The following is a 21,399-nucleotide window of genomic DNA, read 5'->3' on the forward strand; positions in this document are numbered from 1 at the left end:
CTCTCTGGCAGCAGGTTTACAAAATACTTTGCATCGTTTAATGCACCACACACAAGACGTATGGGGAAGGAGGGGAAGGGAAAAAATAAATAAATTAATTAATTAATAAAAAAAGTTAAGGTAATATTAATAAAATAATAAAATAAATGAAACATATTTGTATATATATGTGTGTATGTGTATGCATGTGTGTATAGGTGATGTATGTTTGTATTTTGTGTATGTATATCTACATATATAATATATATATATATATATATATATATATATATATATATATATATATATATATATATATATATTGAGACAGAACTACCATCGACGCATAAAATAATTCTTCTAAATAGTCATCACTAAAAAAAAAAAAATTGATTGACAATAATAATAATATTATTGTTGTCATTATTACTAACTATTATGGTGGGAATTATTATTATTATTATTATTATAGATATTCATCACTAATATATGACATCAATTACATAATAATAAAAAAGGAATATTGGTCACACTCGGTAGTGGTAATAACGTATGGGTGTTTGGGGGTGGGATTAAATAAGCTCGTCTTCTTCCCACCCCTTTTCGGGCTAAATGCGCGTGTATGTATGTATGTATGTATGTATGTATGTATGTATGTATGTATGTATTTCCTGTTCTTTTCAACCCAATGTGGGTAAATGTAAATGTGAAAGAAATGCTTATTTTGTAAAGCTCGAAATAAATAATCAATTTTGGCATCTTTGCACTGGCTCCCTGCCTCTGTGAGAGCAGATTTTAAGGTTTTATTATTGACTTATAAAGTTGTTCATGGACTGGTGCCGTCTTATCTGGCTGATCTGGTGGAACCTGACGTGTCGGCACGGGCTTTGCAGTCGCAGAATTCGGGACTTCTCTGTGTTCCCAGGGTGAAGAAGAACACAGAGTGGAGCATTGTACACCCACTCTGTAGAACGGTCTTCCTGCGACCATGAGGCAGTCGGAGTCCGTGGACGTTTTTAAGTCAAGACTTAATATCCATTTTTATTCTCTTTCTTATGAATAGTTTTTATTTTTTTTTATCTGTTTTATTCTTTTACTTCTACTTCTTCGTTTAATTATGTATTTGAATTTTTCATTCATTTTTAATTGTTTATTTAATTTTATATTGGAGCAGGGGTGGTGCCTAAGTGGTTAATGCGCTTGGTTTCAGTTCAGAAGGTTCCGGGTTCAAATCCCACCCATGCCCCATTTCTCCATGTAATGTGGAGTTGCGTCAGGAAGGGCATCCGGCATAAAACCTGTGCCAGTTCAACATGCAGATCCACCTTGGATTTGATGTGGCAACCCCGAGTGCAAAAACAAGGGAGCAGCCGAAGGGACTTACTACTTAAATTTATATTGAATTGTTCTGTGTGAGGTGCCTTGAAACAGCTTTTGTTGTGGTTTGGTACATTATAAGATGATTAAATTGAACTGAATTGAATTTTGTGAAAAAGTATATTTCAACAAAATGTTAAGTAGTATTTTAGATTACATGTAGTTTTTTTTTTTTTTCTTAATGTATTACAGAGCTGTTTAACATTCCTGCAGTGTGTGCCACATGCAAGTGTTTTATCTGGGAAAATACAAGTATTGGTTCAGGACTCATTGGATACTCAGTATTAAATGACTCCGATCGGGGGGAAAAACTTTCATGAATTGGAAAGACCTATAAGACAAACCACAAACTGTCATTCCTGATGGTCCTTCACCATTTGGCTCAAAAAGTGCCCCACCCAATTTTCTTTGGAGTTTACTAGAGTCACTCAAGAAGGAATTATTGTACAGTCCAATATTTCCCCCTTGTGGTAATAAATGAGTTTACAGTAATAAGGTCAAATAAAAAATAGTCCATTTAAAACCTGTAAATTCACAATCCACCACACCCCAAATTCATCAGGAACTTTTGATCAACCTGGATAGTCCATGAATATGCACATATTAAAGTTTAAGATCTGAATTTGTGGCTTTAGGTTGAAAATCAGGTCACTGTGATACTGTTGTCTTCCATAAGGTGAATTTTGTCTTGTGACAAGACCGCACATCCACTGAGGGTGAAAGTGAGTCTGGATGAACAAACACTAATGCTTATTATTGTGTTATGTTTATCACTTACAGCCTTGTCCATACAGATTCTAAAACCTGCCGGCTTCATGGAGGTGTCACATTACCCTGTGCTGCTGCTGGTGTATGTATGAGCACTAACTGTAGTGTGCACACTGTATCTGCAGCTACACACACACACACACACACACACACACACATACTTTTCTTCAAATTACACAAGGTCATGCCCAACCTCATTAATGGACATACTTGCTTTCCAAGCTGACCTTTAATCAGGCATATTAATCTAACACGGATTTGTTACTTTGTCCTGGACTCTGTTTAATGATTATGCTGCAAAGGAGGACATTTACTCTCCTCTTCACCTCCTTTCATTAGCATTCCATTCCTCAGGCCTTATTTCGACTGCTCCAACATAAGTACAATGTTGTACAGGCTGTTCCGTATCTCTCTCTGAAGTGAAATGTCCATATATATATACACTAGCAGGTCTACATGCTGCAAAGCAAGTATATTAAGGCCAATGATGTCACTTCTGTGCTTCAATGATTTGATGTCACTTCTGTGCCTTTATGATTTGATGTCACTTCTGTACTTTAATGATTTGATGTCACTTACGTGCTTTAATCTTAGACAAAAAGAACCTTCACTTTAATTCTTTATGGTTTCTAGGCAGATCTATAGATCTATTACAGAGTTCAGCTTTAATCATTATTGCTAGAGGCAAAAAAAATTCACTTTAATTATTTATGGTCATTGTGAAACCAATAATTTAATGTTTTAATCCATTCTCTTTATTTATCTTTTATGGTTACTGGGCAACCAATAATTTAATGTTTTAATCTGTTTCCTTTATCTATTTATCTACTACAGAATTCAGCTTTAATCATTATTGCTAGAAATCTTAAACACAAAGAACTTTCACTTTAATTCTTTATGGTTACTGGGCTAGTGCTTTAATCTATTCTCTTTATCTATTTATCTTTTATGGTTACTGGGCAACCAATAATTTAATGCTATAATCTATTCGCTTTATCTATTTATCTATTACAGAAATCAGAAATAAATAGAAATATCGACAGAAATAATCTATAGCTCTATTACAGAATTCAGCTTTAACCATTATTGCTAGAAATCTTAGAACTTTCACTTTAATTCTTTATGGTTACTGGGCAGATCTATAGATCTATTACAGAATTCAGCTTTAATCATTATTGCGAGAAATCCTAGACAAAAATAACTCACTTTAATTCTTTGTGGTTACTGGGCAAGCAGTAATTTAATGCATTAATCTGTTCTCTTTATCTAATACAGAATTCAGCTTTAATCATTATAACTTTAATGTGTGTGTGATGCTTTATTCTCATGTGGGTGTGTGAGTATGTGTGTTCACGAATGTGTGCTTTCAACACAAGGGCCCCAAAGACATCCTCCTCAGTGCCACCAGTCACCATACCAAGTTTGGTGCTGATCACTTGATTGCTGCAGGAGTTAACTCTGAACACAAATTGTGCCGCATACATACATACAAACATACATACACATGGGCTATTTATATATATATATATATATATATATATATATATATATATATATATATATATATCAAATCAATTTTATTTATATAGCGCCAAATCACAACAAAGAGTTGCCCCAAGGCGCTTTATATTGTAAGACAAAGCCGTACAATAATTACGGAAAAACCCCAACGGTCAAAACGACCCCCTGTGAGCAAGCACTTGGCGACAGTGGGAAGGAAAAACTGCCTTTTAACAGGAAGAAATATATATATATATATATATATATATATATATATATATATATACACACTTCTAGAGTAGTTTATTTAGGCTTTGATTTGTACAGAATTTTTTAGAAAGTAGGCCATACAGCTAACTAGCACATTAGTGGTCACCGTAACACAGGATTATGAGCTTCAGTTTATTTCTTTCAGAGACCCTGTGCAAAATGTATTCATTTCAAACTAGAAAAAAAAATGCTTTGCACAAGTTTTAGCTACCAGCTAATTTAAATTTTCATCACCTAGAAAGATGAAGTTCACAATAAAATACAAAATAGCTAGCCAGCTAGCTAGTGCATATTATGACTGCTTTGCGCTAATCAGTGAATAACAATATGAACAATATGAAATTGGTGTTTGTATTATCCACTTATATTGGTCTGGTTTTAGAATTTTATGCTTCGGTGTGGCCGAATCTTGTAAAAAAAAAAAATATGTGGCTAGATATTATAGGTTGTTTATTACTGCTATCAGTGGTAGCAGTAATAAACAATTTTAGTGCAGCAGATAAGTGAAACAAACCTGCAAATGGTGATAAAAGCATCAAATTCAGCACAAATACTCCTTAGACACTCCTCTTTTGAAAAAACGATTGGCCACTTGACTTTTCAATCGGTGGTCAGGTAGGGGTCAATTGAAGAATTACACAGAGGTCAAAATTAAAAGATGCTCCAATCATATTGAAAAATATTCCACATTATTTGCCTGATCATAAAGATTCCAAAAAGGTATAGTTTGGACTATCTGTGACTGAATTCTATGGAATTACGGGGTAAAAACAGCAAGAATGGTGACAAAGGTCAGTTTCATTTTGTACAGGGGTCAAAAGTTAAAGTTGCTCCAATTTTGGTAAAAAGTGATGCAAATTATTGATTGAGCTAATAGGATTAATAAATGCAATAGTGTTGACAGTGTTGAATCCTTGGTCTCCAAAGTAAAGGTCAAACAAGGTCTGTTGGATTCTATGACATGTGACATATGTTACCCCATAACGTGAAACTAAGGATGATACATGGTCCAAACTATTCCTTTTTAAACCATGTTAAAGCCCCAGTCACAACCCACCGTGCGTTTTTTTTTTCGCCGTACATTTTCTGCGGATGCCACAGCCACTACGTTTTTGTGAAAACGTACGGAGGCAGTAGCAAGTGGAGGGAGGGAGTACGTTCAACGCACGTCTCTAGGAGTGTATTAATAAAGAGAGTTGACAATAAAGCAGTGTGCGTGTGTGGGGTCGCTTTTATTTTTTATGAGCGGGACCAGAGCGGCAGGTGTTTTTCGGCGTCGGCGATGCATGAGCATGTCCAGCCTGCAGCGGTCAGTTGTACGAGTGTTTACTTGCCTCGAAAAGTTACAGCTAGTTGCTGACGTTTGGAAATAAAGTCCAAGTTCAAGTGAGAAGATGCGTTGTGCATGCAAGTCTGTCGGCCTCCATAGTATGTGGTGAGTGCCGTAATCCGTACTGCCTACGTACGGATTTGGTTAATTCAATAGTAATTGAATGAAAATGTGCTGCTTTGAATCCGTACTGAGGCAGTACTCACAACGTGCGTCATCTGTACTGCTGGTGAATCCGCAGCCTGACCGCAGCGAAAGTTCTGCATGCACTAAAACCTCTACGGCGTGTCTGCGTGCTCCTAAATTCGTACTGAGGCAGTACTTACGACGTACGGATCTCCAAATTTAGCCCACGTTTTTGCAAGTAGACTGCACGCACATGCAAGTACGGGGGGTTGTGACCACGGCTTAACTCAACTAGTAATTTGCATCACTTTTTATCAAAATTGGAGCAACTTTTAACTTTTGACCCCTGTACAAAATGACACTGACCTTTGTCACCATTCTTGCTATTGTTATCCCATAACTCCATAGGTTTTCCCCCTAAATATTCTCTTATCCGCTGCACTAATTTACCAAACTGTCCAAGCAAACATTTCCCACATGTGGGCCCAGCAAACACTCTGGCTACCCCACCGGAAACTGGCATCTCCTGGCAAATCTGCTACTCCCTTTTTATAGGAAAATGCTCAGGGGGAGGGTGACACCTAGTGGTGCCCTACGTTACGTATATCTCTTTTGTTATTTTGTGCATGAGATAAGCTCAGCTTTTATCAGGTCTAAATGTGGGCGCTCTGGTGGTGTATGGTTGTGTTTGTGCAGTGATGGGACCCCTGGTGGCCAGACGGTGTCTGAGCGGTTTCACTTGGACTGGGCTACAGTGTTGGTGAGCAGCTTCGGAGCCATCGTGGTGCGCTGCGACGGACGTGGCAGTGGCTTCCAGGGCACCAACCTGCTGCACAGGATCCAGAAGAAAGTGGGCGTATTCGAGGAACAGGATCAAAAAGATGCACTGAAGTACGTAGAGCAGGATGTTTTGATTTCGTTCATTTTCCTTACAAGCACATGGTGTTAGATGTGGAATAAACAGCTCACTGGATGTCAGAATGAATTGATGCCTCTGCTGGCATCATTTCAGGACTTTCTAAAGAAAACATGAGATCCCAACACAAGTGGAAACCAGCATCTCTCTTTTTATTCATCAGTTTTATGTCGAATTTCCCACAAAAATAACACTTGTGTATGTGTGTGGATGAACAGTTAAACTATATTATGTGTGCAGGATTATGAAACAATAAATTTGACCTTCGGTAAAACTTAGTAGTAGACTGTAAATGTTTATGGGCAATCAATATTTTGTGTATTATTGTTAATGAGTATTATGTTTTTGTTTTGTTTTTTTCATTTTATATATTCTGATATGGTTAGCTGTTTGTCTTATTTATTGCTTAATTTTGTCTTTAATATGGATTCTGATTTCTGTATTATTTTCCTTCCCCCACCCCCTTTTTGTGTGTGCTTGTGTTCATTTCATCATCCTAAACATTCCATTGCCCAATGTAACCTCACAATTCAGTGCACATGAAAAACCAATCTTCTTAAATCCCCAAACCTAATTAAATTATGACTGAAGCATGTGGTTCCAAAAAGAAAGAAAAGGAGAACGTTTTAAAATCCATTTAATAGGTCAGAATATGTGCAGCTCTCACTTGAATTACTCTGTGTTTTCAGAATGGCTTTATGTTTTTTTATACCCCCACTCAACGGGGGTGGGGGGCAGTATTTGGATATTTACACCTCATTCATCTGTACAGTTTTCATTTCCACACCATGACTAAAGAACTCCTCGTCTGATTGAAACCATTTTTTGGTGGACTGCAGAAGTATCTTTTTTTTTTTTCTTTTTCTTTTTTTGCCTTGCTCTCGGCCGAGACGGTCGCATTTTTCTCTTCTCCCTCCCTCCTTATCTTTCCTGCTTCTGTGGCGTGTTGTCTGTGAGGCTGTCAGCTTTGCTCTTCTGGAAACAGCAAAAATGGATTTGTTAAAGTGGTCTCTGAATGCAATTGACACTGTTTTTTCTACAAGACATTCGGGAGCGGAGGACCCGACCTGTCCTGCCGGGACACATGTGATGGGATACGTGATGGACAGTTGGCAGGTCATGTGCCTTTACACGCTGTCTGTGGAGGACGTCGAAGATGTGTATATATTTGGCATGGTGGTGACCGGGTTCCTGCTGTGTGGAGTGGGCATAGCGCTGGTTTACCTGAAAATTAAGAAAGTGGAAGCGGCAATAATTGACCCGTCCAGGCTGCCCCACATGATTGATTCGATTGGAAGGGCAGTGTCAGCTCAGTCGGTGGGTGTTAACCGCGCATTGGAAACCATCTCTGGTAGGATGGCTGCACTGGAAAACTGCATTGATCGTCAGTAATGACCACATCTCCTCTCCTAATTCAGATGTATTGGAAGCCACTCTGTCTCAGACTGTAGAATCTTTCAGGCGTCTGCTAATCTGGATTTTCATTCGGCTTCCCAAAACACGGCTGCACTTCAAGGCCGCTGTGATAAAAACCTCCTGGAGAAGAACAACGCTCATGCCTCACCCCCCTTGGTCTTCCCCCGCCCTCAGCTTCTCCAGCTCTGACGTTGACTGTGGACAGTTCAGGGCTGGGCCCTTCCTCCCTCCAGAATGGATGAGCAAGGCTGTTGATGGCGCCTAAAGACGGCCTCCGGGTGTTCTGTCTGATAACTGGACTCTTACAAATCTCGGTCGTCGTCTCTCGTCCTATTGTTGTGTGTGATCATTGTTCATTGTGCTGATGGGTTTTTTCCTGCTTTGCTGCTGCATGATTCAATGCAGCAGCAATGAAGGTTTTTCTTTCCCAAGTCTTACCTTGTGTGTGCTTTTTATATGTGTTCATGTACCGGGCCGGCTTATGTGTGTGTTTGTGTGTGTCGTTTGTCGTCATGAGGCCAGTCATGGTTTGCTCAGCCCTGCTGTTGACCTAAGGCAGGACATACATCTGGAGCTGGTCCCCGGGCGCCTAAAAGCGACTTCTGCTCCTAACTGGCAATTAGGATGGGTTAAATGCAGTAAACACATTTCATTGTGCAGGGAACATGTTCCTTTTTGCATATGACAATAAAATTCTTTTGAATCCTTGAATCATTTTGAAAATGGAGGTCATCACACCACACAGCAGTTGTAAAGCAAAATCTTTAATCTGGATTTAAAAAACTCGAAGGTATCAAGCTGTCCTATCCAAATAATAAGAATTATACCAATATTAATAGAAACGTGTTGCCTGTGGGGATCCACTGGCTCTAGATTGGGTAGTGTTTATAAAATAGGTAGCTGACATTTTTCAAGGGTGGTAATAAATTAAGCAAAGCTTGTATAATGAGTTAGAATGATGTTTGAGTCCAGAATGTTTTAGAAAGGAACTCAGCCCTTTTATTTCGTGGTAATTATGTAAATTTTTAATGTTAATTTGCTGTCTTGATGTATTTATAAATTGTTTAGGTTCTTATTATCATATACACATTATTATAGTTTTTCTTATTATTATTTTTACTCATTTGATTTTTAAATAGACCACAATGGAAATAAGTATTTTCACTTTCTTGTGTCGTCCATGTATTTTTAATTATTATGTACTTACATTGAACTTACGAAATAAAATCACTCACCACACTCACACTTTTATTATAAAGATAACTTACTGCCCCCTGCTGGAATGGCATGTGAGTCCAGGAAATAATTAGCAACATCCATTGTCAAATGTTGTTAGCTAATATCCATAGCTTTTCCAGAATATTAGTCCTATCAATATTCCATTTTCACAGCGTTCATCCTTGGCCTAAAATATATATGTTTACAAAATGGCAAGTGTCAACTGTTCACAGTTTGTCTGTGATCGAAGTTACGTGCATGCACGCATGCACAGCTGCTGTAAGCAGGTGCTTTTAATTTGACAAAAAAAAAAAAAAAAGACGGTGGCGGAAGACATTAAAACCACAACACACTTTACTCATGGTACCAACATGAGACTTAAGTCACTCATGGTAAGAGCAACTTAACTAAACTGACTAAACCACACACACTCATCTTCAACCGCTTAGTCCAATTAAGGGTCGCGGGGGGCCGGAGCCTACCCCAGTAGTTATAGACTACAGGTACACCCAGAACAGGATGCCAGTCTGTCACAGGGCCACAAACAAACACATTCACACCCACTCGCACACCGACGCAAAGATTCCAATCCACCTAACCTGCATGTCTTTGGATGTGGGAGGAAACCGGAGCACCCACGCAAACATGGGGAGAACATGCAAACTCCACACAGAAAGGCCACGGGCAGGAATTGAACACATGACCTTCTCGCTGTGAGGCAACAGTGCTAACCACTAATCCACCGTGCTGCCTGACTAAACCAACTGAACTACAAAAATAAAATAAATCAGTAACACTAACAACACTGTTAAACTAACATGAACCACCATAACACCATTTAAAACCTCAAAATCCCGAACCCCCATGGTGCATTGCAACACAATGTCCACCATTTACTGGTTAGCTAAAATTGCTAATTTCTCCAATAATATTTGTCCTATCAACTTTTCATTTTTGCAGCCTTCATCCTTGACCCAAAATACATAAGCATACCAAACTGCAAATAGCTTTCCCCAGTTTTTGCGTGATCAAAGCCACACACACACACACACACACACACACACACACACACACACACACACACACACACACACACACACACACACACACACACACACACACACACACACACACACACACACACACACACACACACACACACACACAAGCTACTTGGCTATTATAATATAGATATAAGAGTTCAGTAAAACTGTGTTGTGTTTTCTTATTGTAATGATATTTTATTCTTTTTGCAGTTTTATCTTGAAAAAGCCCTACATTGATAAAACCAGAATTGGAGCTTTTGGAAAGGTAAGAGTAGCCTTTTAATTTCAATATCATTTGTCTGACAGTCATTTTTCAATCTCATCACAGAAAAGAGCCAGGTGGGGATCAAACCCAGATCCTTCCTGCTGTTAGGTGACAGTGCTAACTGCTGAACCACCTAAATGCTTTTCATATGTCATCTACAACACAACATTCTACTCTCCAACATCGACACCGGCTTTCCAAAATAAGCTCTGGCTCTTTGTTTTTATGTTAAGTTGTGTTTAAATCATGAACACGTTCTCATTGTTCCGTTTTTTGCTCCTCAGGTGTTCGGAGGTTACGTGACTAGCCTGTTGCTCAGTGGCGAGGAGTCTCCTGTGAAATGTGGAGCCGTTGTGTCACCCATCACAGATTTTGAGTTATACGGTGTGTTTGTGCACGTTTGGTAACAATCACACAACAATGACACAATAATGACTTAGAACTGTCACCTCTCAATAACTGCATTATGTTGAAGTCGACATGTAAATTGTTTCCACTCACAAACACTCAATCACAGATGCAATTGGATTTAAAAAGACGACATTGAGACTACAGGCCCCAAAGTAGAAACTCGGTGCAGCAGAAGTCAGTATGAGTGTGTGTACGCTGTGATAAACTGGGCGTGCTGCAGCTGCAACAAAGATAAAATCTCAGCTCGCGTCTCCCCTGTGCTTTCTGGGAAACTGTAGTTGAAATTTCACATCTTTTTCCACAAAGTCCTTTTTTATGCCACTCTATCCTGTGCATCGTGCATCTTTTTTCTTCATGCACCTGCAGTCACAGCTCCACGGTGAAGTGCAGCAGAGCAGGAACAAGAAAGTAGAGCTAATCTAGGCTGGAATCAGCCAGATTTCTTCAGGCAAACTCCAAATCTTTTTGGGGAGGGTGGGGGGGAGGGTGGGGGTCGGTACTGTTCTGTTCCACCCTCTTCATGAAGCTGTGTAAGTGCTACGGAAATCTGACACTTGAACTTGAAGTTCACCCAAATCGCCGTGGGTGACCTTGCCAGGACAGTGAGATCAACCTAAATGTGCACAGCGAGTTGGGTAAATTTTGGGTTTTGAAATGGGCCCAATCACCTGTGAGGAGTAGTGGATTAAACAAACACATTTTGCAAATCATAGTCTGATTCTGACTGTACATTTTTTTTTTTTTTTGCATTTATTTGTGAACATATTTTAAATTCTGTATTAAAAATAAAGAGTGTCAAAAAATCTTACACAGATACAAATGTCCACAAATTTTGTGGGCATTAAAATTATGACCCGCTTATTTTCTCAGTAATCGTGGATCTGTAGTTTCACTATAGTATGATAGGAATTATTTAGGGATGCACTGATCCTGATGCCAGTATCAGGTATCGGCCCGATCCCGTATTCATTTACTCGTACTTTTAATCATAAAATGTCTCCGATACTTCACGACCTCTCAATGTGGGATTGCTCCGAAATCTTCAGACTATAAGCCGCTACTTTTTTCTTACGTTTTGAACAGTGATGCTGCTAATATACGGATTTTTACAGGCTTTCGTGCAATTTACTCATAAGTCGAAATACGTCTGTCAATGCTGTCCTCTGATTGGCTGAAAGCCGCCGTCCATCATGCGGGATAAACGTACACAACCTGGCAACTTCGCTCCAGTTGCTTTAGCCTGCTAGCTGCTAGAGGTATGTACTTGAGGGCTTTTTGCACTTCACAGGAACACATCTGCAAGCTTGAACATGGCAGGCAAGAGGGCGTTAGTCATCCTGTCCAAAGGAGCTGAGGAAATGGAAACTGTTATTCCTGTGGACATCACACGTAGAGCTGGGATTGCTGTAACTGTTGCAGGACTGACGGGCAAAGAGTCAGTCCAGTGCTCCGAAATGTTGTCATCTGTCCTAATGCTAGCCTGGAGGACGCCTGCAAACAGGGCCCATATGATGTGGTGCTTCTGCCAGGAGGAATGCCAGGGGCCCAGAATCTAGCAGAGGTGCAGTTCCATCCAGACATGGGTGTGGTATTTGTGCTGGAGACCCTCCTGTCCTGTGCACAAACAGCATTTCCTGTATATTTGTTTTGTGAATTGTTTTGTAATTTGTGTCTGTAGCATGGCCCAAGCAGAGGGTCACCCCTTTGAGTCTGGTCTGCTTGAGGTTTCTCCTTATGACTGTTGCTCTGGGGATTATTAAAGTTAGACCTTCCTTGTGTGAAGCACCTTGAGGCAACTTTGTGATTTGGCGCTTTATAAATGAAAATAGAAATTGAAATTCACACACACAGAGTAAATAAAAAGTCTTACCTGTTTGTTTCAGTGGAATTCATCATCATACGATCTTGAAGAAAAATAATCCACACAAAGCCTCCTGACTTTGGAAAACAACATCTGAAAATACTTTAATTTCTTGTGTGGCTGAAAAAAGTTCCTCTGTGAGTTCTGCACTTTGCGCCACTTCCTCTGTCAGAACTCAGATCAGGGTTTCAGTGGTGGAGATTGTCCATCAGGTTGGTGAGTTTCAGCCCTTGGTGTGGGTGTTCAAGCCAATAGGAGGCTGGCTCAGTCCGCTACAGGTGTAATCCATTTGCAGAATCTCTGTGGCACTGCGTTTGGACCCTCCTCCACTACTCCTCCATGAGCTGCAATTTGGGCAAGAAGTTGAGTTACTGTGCGCCTCATTTATTAATGGACTGAATTTATATAGCGCTTTTCCATCTGCATCAGACGCTCATAGTGCTTTACAAATAATGCCTCACATTCACCCCGATGTCAGGCTGCTGCCAAACAAGACGCTCACTACACACCAGGAGCAATACGGGATTAAAGATCTTGCCCAAGGGCCCTTAGCGATTTTCTAGTCAGGCTGGGATTTGAACCGAGGATCTTCTGGTCTCATGCCCAGCGCCTTAACCACAAGACCATCACCTCCCCCATTTTATTTAGTTTTATTTCAATCAGCAAACTCATGCAATAACAGAAAATAAATGAATGAATAGATAAAATCAAACAAATAAGAAAACACATAATGAATATACTGAAAAAACAAAACATAGCTGAGTGAAAAAGGTCAAGGCTGAAGCTGTCTAGCTTTTAACTTTATACCGTGTCAATATTAAAAATAAAACATTTCTGTCAGACTACGAACAGTAACACGAAAACAATCACAATTAATCACCGGTACTGGTAAACGTCAGTTTCTTTTACCATTTTCAATACTTAGTGCTGTGGCTATGACCCAAAAACAGCCTTAAAAATGGATTTAGCTTGCACAACTTTAGAACAAAACAAATTAGGTATCCTTTTGTTCATTGGGATGTCTACTATAAGGAAATGGAGGTTGTACTCGTCAAATCTACTTTCTACAATGTTTATTAACCCCTTACGTGCGGCAACCATGAAAACTCTGAAAATTTATGTCATTTGTTTGTGTTTGCTACTTTGCACCGACAGGTGGAAATAAATCATATCTAATGTTTCCTCTGCTTTAGTTTCAGACATGTACACCCCTTCCTGCTGATTTGAAACATTTTCATAGGTTTCTACTCAATATTAACCCTTTATTTCGCAGGACAAAGTACACATCAAGAGCTAGTTTAAGCTCTTCTTGAAATGCCCTTACCAAAAAATAGTACTGATAAGTATATAAAAAGTAAACTAGAAGTATACTTGAAACATACTTGCATATACTACTTTTTGGTAAGGGTGGCCTTCAATGGATAATGATTATAGAGTAACCAATTAAATATAGATGGCTGTACTGTCTGTCTTTTGTTTCTTATTCAATGAGGTGAAGCCATGATGACCTTGAAGTCTCAATTTAAAGTAACATTTGACAGAATTTGACCTAAAAGTGGAATTTGTAGTGGTCATATCAGGTGAATTTCAAGTGCTACAAACAGGAAAATTCATTCATGAAATAGATGAGAGTTTGTAGGTCTTACGTCTTAAAATTAGCAAGTGTGGTTTCATAATATTCAGTGCTTGCCATGCAGTACATGTGATATGCATACACTATGTGTATATGATGTTGATTCATAATCTAGAGAGAGAGGTCTCCTGCCAGCCCCTATGGTATCATGAGTTACTGCAACCCATACAAATATTGCTGAAATCTCATTTTTTTTTATCATCCTACAGGTAGATGAAGTCATATCATAGACAATTTTGATGAAACTATTGCACCTCAGCAGAGACATCTGGTGTTCACTTCAGTAAATAAAATAAATGCTTCTCATTAAGTGAACATGTTTGAAAAATCATCTGACCTATGCAATGTTTTTACACCGAGGCAAGTCGGGGTACTGTTACCACTGGCGGTGCCTGTCCGTTCATCCGTCCATTGAATCTGCGCCACTAATATTGCTTTTCAACCATTTTCTTGGCATATAGGGGGGCACTTTGTGAAAATCAGAAAAATAACTCTCTGAGGTGAACGCTTCAAGCTAGGTTACTGTTGTTTTTACTGTGGCCACCTCTAATAAGGATTCATCAAATCAAATCAATTTTATTTATTTTAACAATTTTATTTTATTACAGCTCAGTTATCACAAGCCTCAGGCTAATCTGTCAGAATGCGAGGAAATTATCCCATGATCCACAAAGAAAAAATAAAATAATGTTAAAATTACTCTGTTTTGCCTCCGTGTGTTGCGGAGATGCCGTGTAACACTGTGTGTGCATGCATGCCATGCTCATCAATAGTACATGTTCCTCCTTTGGGGAAAAATAAAAACATTTATGATTTGTATTTGTGTATGTTACTGGTACGTATTTAATAAAAAGTTAAAAAAAAAATAGTGTGGAGAGTGAAAAACTGTTTAGCACAGTGTCACACATTGTAGATGAAAACAGAAACAGTAAACATATTTTCAAAGTAAGCATTCGTATCGGTACTCGGTATTGACGAGTACCAAAATGTATGTACTCATACTTGTACTCAGTTTGGAAAAAAGTGGTATCGGTGCATCCCTAGAACTATTGATATACAACAATACATTTTTGATGGTACTCACCTCTGTAGTATGCTGTAGTAGTTCAGCTCCTGCAAGCTGTCGGTGCACTCAGTCGCAAAAGTGTTAAAGAGAAGCCAGCGTCACGCTTTGACTGATTTCTCATGTTTGGTTTCTCTGGGTTTGCCAGAGGCCTGAAACAGACACCGTGTCATTGTGAAATGCAAATGAGGATGGCGTGCAGCGGCTCGGAGACAAAATGTAGATGTGTGCATAGCTGCATATATTTGAATATTGAAAAGTGTGTTGGAGCGAACGGGAAACCGTGACGTAAACGTACGGCAATACCAAGTGTTGACTGAAACCGTTTCTCCCCTGCAGCATCAGCATTTTCAGAGAGGTATCTGGGACTCCCGAAACCGGATCCGAGGGCGTACACAGTGAGTTTGTGTTCCGATTCCACTCGGATTAATCCAGTGTTAATCTACATTGTTCACGTGTGGTGTCAATACTCCTTAGATGGCGAATTTAGCACACAGAGCGTCTCAGTTTGTGGACAAGAAGTTTCTAATCATCCATCCAACAGCTGATGGTAGGAGGATTTTTTTTATTATTATTATTATTATTAAAAGTGTTTAGAGATTTAACTGATTATAATGATGGAACCGATTTCTTTTTTTTATATTATTGGATTTTTGCAGAAAAAGTCCACTTCCAGCATACAGCAAAATTCATTGCTCAGCTCATCAATGAGAAGGCAAACTACACCTTACAGGTACAATTTAACCTTCTCTTCTCCTGCAGGTGGTGCTGCTTAATTTTCTATGTTCACATTATCTCTTGCTGATTTTATTTTATCCCAGAGTCCCAACAGCTGGCGGAGGATTAACCCCGTCATTCTATTTAGTAACATTATGAAACCTATTTGAGTAACACGACTAATCTAATTAAGACATAATATGCTGGTTACCCTGCACAAATATGCGAAAAGCCCAGTCAACTCGTAAGCGACTCCGTTAAGCTAACACTCCGACAAAGTCTTTCTGATATCGTAAAGAGGCTCAAATGGTATTAAAGGAAAACCTCTCATAAAATGACAGAAAAGCTAAAAAGGAATAATTCTGAGGCAACATTAATTAATTCTTCTATAAAGACCATAACAAAATAATATTCCATTACTTTCTGAGATGTCTGTGATCAGACAGACAGGGATGCGATTTGCAATTCCGGGTACTGGGCTCAATGAAATAGAGTGCAGTCACACATATGCATATTTGGACAATGGCAGTTTTTATCTTTTTGCCTCTGTGTACGTGTGATTGTAGTGCATACCTATAAGGACTTATAGCCATGTTTTTTTTTTATACATATTTCCTCTATTTTCTGAGTAGTAAGTCCTACACCGGCCCTGAGTCCCATCTGATAATAGCTTATTATGGTGATAGATTGGAAAATTTGGAATTCCCATCCCTCGTGCCTTGATGGCTTCCCTCACTCAGTCACTCAGTATATAAGAACCGCCTACTCCACACAGATTTAACATAGTTTGTATTTCTTAATGAATGATAGGAATGAAGTCCAAAGATAGAGACCAAATGATCTGCACAGCCACAGCGCTCCGATACAGAAAAAACACGTTATTAAGCAAGATGTTACATTTCAGGCGACCTGCCCTTCATCAGAGGAATGAAGTCCAAGACATATTCGGTAACTTGGACATGTTCATGTATCCATCCTGACTCTTCTCGGGTGAATTGGCTGTAGAAATGATACTTGGTTGGACATTTAGTTTGTCCAAGTACTTATGATCTCTTAAAATAGACTGTAATGTGTATAAAATGTCTAAATCATACATCACATACTCTCACTTTATCTTAGGTTATCATAAAGAGTTTTGAAAACAAAAGTGCTTTACAACTAGCTTCAATGTACTGGCACACTTTGACTTTTGTGAGGATCCCCTTCTTTGCCAGAAAATGTCTCACTTCGCTCACCGACTGAGTCCACAATCAAAATGCTGTAGTCATGCAGCAGATTCACACAGTGCTCTCGAACGCTGTGATGGGTACTAATCTGCTTGGTGTAATTCATGTTGCACCCAAAACACACCCACGGCTTCTTATGTGCTGAAACACAACCCATTTACAACCAATGCTTTTTTGTGCTTCGATTAATTCCCATGAAAATAGCACAGACTGTATACTGGACAAACCTTGAATGGCATCACACATAGGTTTTCTGTAATGATCCAAAGAGCCGTTTTGAAGCCCAAAAAGTGCTACTCTGGATGTCACCATGTTAGTAGTGCGGACTCCGACTATGTCAAAGCCAACCCATGTTTGGATAAAGAGATGGAGTGTGGGTGACAGTGTATCACCTGGACAGGAGGAATGATAGCCAAAAATGCTCCCTTCTTCGAGTTACCGACAAGATAACAAGCTAACCTCCATTCCGGTGTTCGTTAAAACATATTTTTGGGGACTGCGTGGTGGTTCTCATAGCAGTTTGCCTTTTTTGTGGGCATTAAAAATTATGGCCCGCTTATTTTCTCAGTAATCGCAGGACCTAACAGATCAAGCTACAGATAACTGCTAAAAACACTATCACATTAGGAAACAACATTAATGAAAATTTTACTTTGAGTAGTCACAGTTAATCCATTGGTAGAATTAACCCACAACAAGCCCTATTATTACAGATATTGTTATAAACTGTTCAAAGGACAGAATAGGTCAACTACAGTAAACGAGCAAGCACAGCTACCAGCCTCTGAGCAACCTACCCTCTTGGCTCAATGACCTGTCACTCAAAATGGCCATCTTAATTATGCATAATGTAATTCTTTAAAACATCTTAAACTAAGAAGTTAGAAAATAATTCACCCGTTAGTGCAGTAGATAACTAACAATCCTTCAAATGGTGATGCAAGCACCAAATTTGGAAGAAATGCTCCTTAGACATTACTTTTTTGAAAGAAAAAAAAATGATTGGCCATAATTTTCAGTAGGCAGCCAGGTAGGGGTCAATTGAAGAATTACACATGGGTCAACATTAGAAAGATGCTCCAGTCATATTGAAAACTGAGCCAAGCAGGTTTTCAGTACCACTTAAGGGGAATAAACAACACTTTGAATCCAGCCTCAGTGTATCATGGCCTACACAAAAATGTATGATAACCATCCCAGGGTGGTAGCTGTAGCCAGGTAGGGTCAATGAAGAATTACACAGAGGTCAAACTTTAAAAATGCTCCAATCATGTTGAAAACTATATCACATTACTTGTCTGGTCATAATGATTCCAAAAAGGTATAGTTTGGACTATCTGTGATGGAATGTTTTGGAGTTATGGGGTAAAAACAGCAAAAATGGTGACAAAGGTCAGTTTCAGTTTGTACAGGGGTCAAAAGTTAAAGTTGCTCCAATTTCAGTACAAACTGATGCAAATTATTGTTTGGGTTAATAGGGTTCTAATAAGGAATAATTTGCATCATCTGTCATGCTTAGTTATCATGTTACAGGGCAATATATATCATATGTCATAGAATCCAATAGATGTTAAACTTGTTTGACCTTTACCTTGGAGACCAAACATTCAATGGAATAGTTTTGACTGTGTTGAATGTTTGGCCTCCAAGGTAAAGGTCAAACAATGTCAACATCCATTGGATTCTATGATTATGAATTCCATCGCAGATAGTCCAAACTATACCTTTTTGGAATTGTTATGACCAGACAAGTAATGTGATATAGTTTTCAACATGATTGGAGCATTTTTAAAGTTTGACCTCTGTGTAATTCTTCATTGACCCCTACCTGGCTAGAGCTACCACCCTGGGATGGCTATCATGCATTTGTGTGTAGGCCATGATACACTGAGGCTGGATTCAAAGTGTTGTTTATTCCCCTTAAATGGTGGCTCATGGACTATATACTGTAGTTTGGACTATCTATGACTAAATGATATGGAGCTATAGCGCAAAAACAGCAAGAATGGTAACAAAGGTCAGTTTCTGTTTGTACAGGGGTCAAAATTAAAGTTGCTTCAATTATAGTAAAAAGTGGTGGAAATTATTTGTTGAACTAATAGGATTAATAAATGGAATTGTTTTGAATGTGTTGAATGTTTGGTCTCCAAAGTAAAGGTCAAACAATGTCAACATCCATTGGATTCTATGATATGTGACATATTCTGTTATCTCCTGCACTAAGTACGGTTGTCACAGAGGGGGAAACTATCTATAGAGACCAAAACCAGATTTTGTGCCAGGCGGTAAATTTTATTTCTGCTTTAAAGTTGGACATTTTAACATGAGCTTCTATGACTATCTGCTCAGTTTTGGAGCCAGCCTGAAGCGGCCACTGTTTTATACTCATCTCTTCTGTGTGTCTCAGATCTACCCTGATGAGGGCCATTTCATTCACAGCGACACAACACGGCAGCACCTCAGTCAGTCCTTGGTGAACTTCTTCGAGGAGTGCTTCAGGCTACCAGACAGATTGTTTGAGGAGACGCTGGAGGAGGAGAGTGAAGATGAGGGTTAGAGCTTAGTCCCACGTGGCTCCTCCTGTGCAATAAATTTCTCCCCACCCCTCTAATCCCCCCCATATGCCCAAACACAACCCTGGTGTCTACTTCTCCACACAACATGCCAACTTTGATCCGTTACTCCTCCCCACGTAGTTTTGGTTCAACTCGCTGCATTCGGACTCCCTGTGTCAGCATGAACCTGAACCTGAGGCTGCCTCTCCAGCAGAGTACGGATCCACGCCAGCCATCTTCCCATCCTCCTCTTCCGCCACGACTGATAACCCGACACATTGTTTTGACATAAACCTGGAGTGTAGTGATTTTAACAGGTGTCCTTTTCAACAGGATGGACAAGCTCCTCCAAAGCGGTGGAGAGAAAGCGTCGAGCTCTCGCACAAACTTTGCAGCTGTGAGGCGACGCGGCGTCTTATAGCACATGTGGAAAACGCGCCCTGTGCTTGGGAAAAAAAAGGGGGAGGAGGGGGCGCCTGCTTTCCAAGAAGAAATGTTACTATTTTTAAAGTCTTGAAGAACTTTTCATGTTGGACTGTGGTCGTGTCTGTTGTTCTTACAGTATGTAAAATAGCACACTTGGCTCCTTCTCTTTTACTTTTGCCCCCATGTTGGTATTATCTCGTAGCTTCATTTCATAATCGGTGATGCTGGCGGAAAAGGAAGGAGTGGGGGGGAGGGGGGTTTACTGTATTGAGAACATTTTATTGTGACGCATTATTTTGCTTCGGTTTTATCAAATGTCAACTGTGCCTTAATTGTTTGTAAAATGTCCTACAGCGGGACTGTGCATTTATGATGTGCAACAAAGCTCATTTTGAAGAACAAGAAGGAAAAAAGAAAGCTAGAAAATGAAACAAACGGCTTGTCTTCAATAGCGAACACGGGAAATATACTGTATTACTCATAAGACCAAACTGAAATGTACAATATCTGCATGCGTTTTGAAAATTTCCACCCCAAGTACAGAATGTGTTCAATAAAAACAGCAACTAGAGTTCAGCAGAGACAGAGCAAGAAATGTTTAAAATGAGTTATTCTTGTCCCAGACATGATACAAAGTAATGCAAATGATTTTTGAGGCACAAATTTATTTATTTTTCCTTTTTATTAAGCTATTTATTTTGAATGGCCATGAGTTAGCGTTCCATGCATGTTGAGGTTTTTTGCAGCCAAATCCTGCAGTAGCTCAGTCCCATGTGGTAATTTTTGACATCTTGAATGTTCTTTACTGGATTGCATAATTACATTTCCGATAGTATTGTGATTGAGAATCCCCGTCTTGTCAGCTTGATGTGTAAATGTTATTCAATTATTATTTTATTCTGAGGAAGAAAACAACACAGAAACAGTATTATGAGTGTCATTTGTGCATAAAGCATTTTGGAAATTACATGTGACTGTTCATTTGTGTTCTCCTGTCGCTGTCTTTGAAGTAAGATCAAGGTGGACCGTATGCAAGTACAACAAAAGTCATCAGGAGATTATGAATCCCCTCAGACCCCATAAGTCAGTATTACCAAGTGTCTGGGGGGGGGATCACCCAAGTGATCATAAATATGAATGAAATTGGTCAACCAGTTCTTGAGATATCACGCTAACAAGCGAAAACTGGCAGACGGGCGTACAGGCATGCTGATCACTATCTAGGCAAAAAAAAAAAAAAAAATATATATATATATATATATATATATAAAAATCAAACACTGAACAATTTGTAAG

The 21,399-nt window shown here is 39.2% G+C and overlaps 1 protein-coding gene across 3 annotated transcripts in view; it reads left to right on the top strand.

The window, feature by feature from the left end:
- Window positions 1–21,070, top strand: part of LOC117507722 (dipeptidyl aminopeptidase-like protein 6) — a 660,963-nt gene extending 639,893 nt beyond the window's left edge. For all 3 annotated transcript variants that reach the window (XM_034167551.1, XM_034167538.1, XM_034167544.1), the window contains 8 exons: window positions 2,137–2,206; window positions 6,047–6,241; window positions 10,157–10,211; window positions 10,496–10,595; window positions 15,519–15,577; window positions 15,657–15,729; window positions 15,839–15,912; window positions 19,530–21,070. In XM_034167551.1, coding sequence (XP_034023442.1) covers window positions 2,137–2,206; window positions 6,047–6,241; window positions 10,157–10,211; window positions 10,496–10,595; window positions 15,519–15,577; window positions 15,657–15,729; window positions 15,839–15,912; window positions 19,530–19,679 — 776 coding nt within the window. In that variant the 3' untranslated portion in view covers window positions 19,680–21,070. The remainder of the gene's footprint in view (window positions 1–2,136; window positions 2,207–6,046; window positions 6,242–10,156; window positions 10,212–10,495; window positions 10,596–15,518; window positions 15,578–15,656; window positions 15,730–15,838; window positions 15,913–19,529) is intronic.
- The last annotated feature ends 329 nt before the right edge of the window (window positions 21,071–21,399 follow it).

This window comes from Thalassophryne amazonica, chromosome 1, assembly GCF_902500255.1.
Source record: "Thalassophryne amazonica chromosome 1, fThaAma1.1, whole genome shotgun sequence".
Lineage (NCBI taxonomy): Eukaryota > Metazoa > Chordata > Actinopteri > Batrachoidiformes > Batrachoididae > Thalassophryne > Thalassophryne amazonica.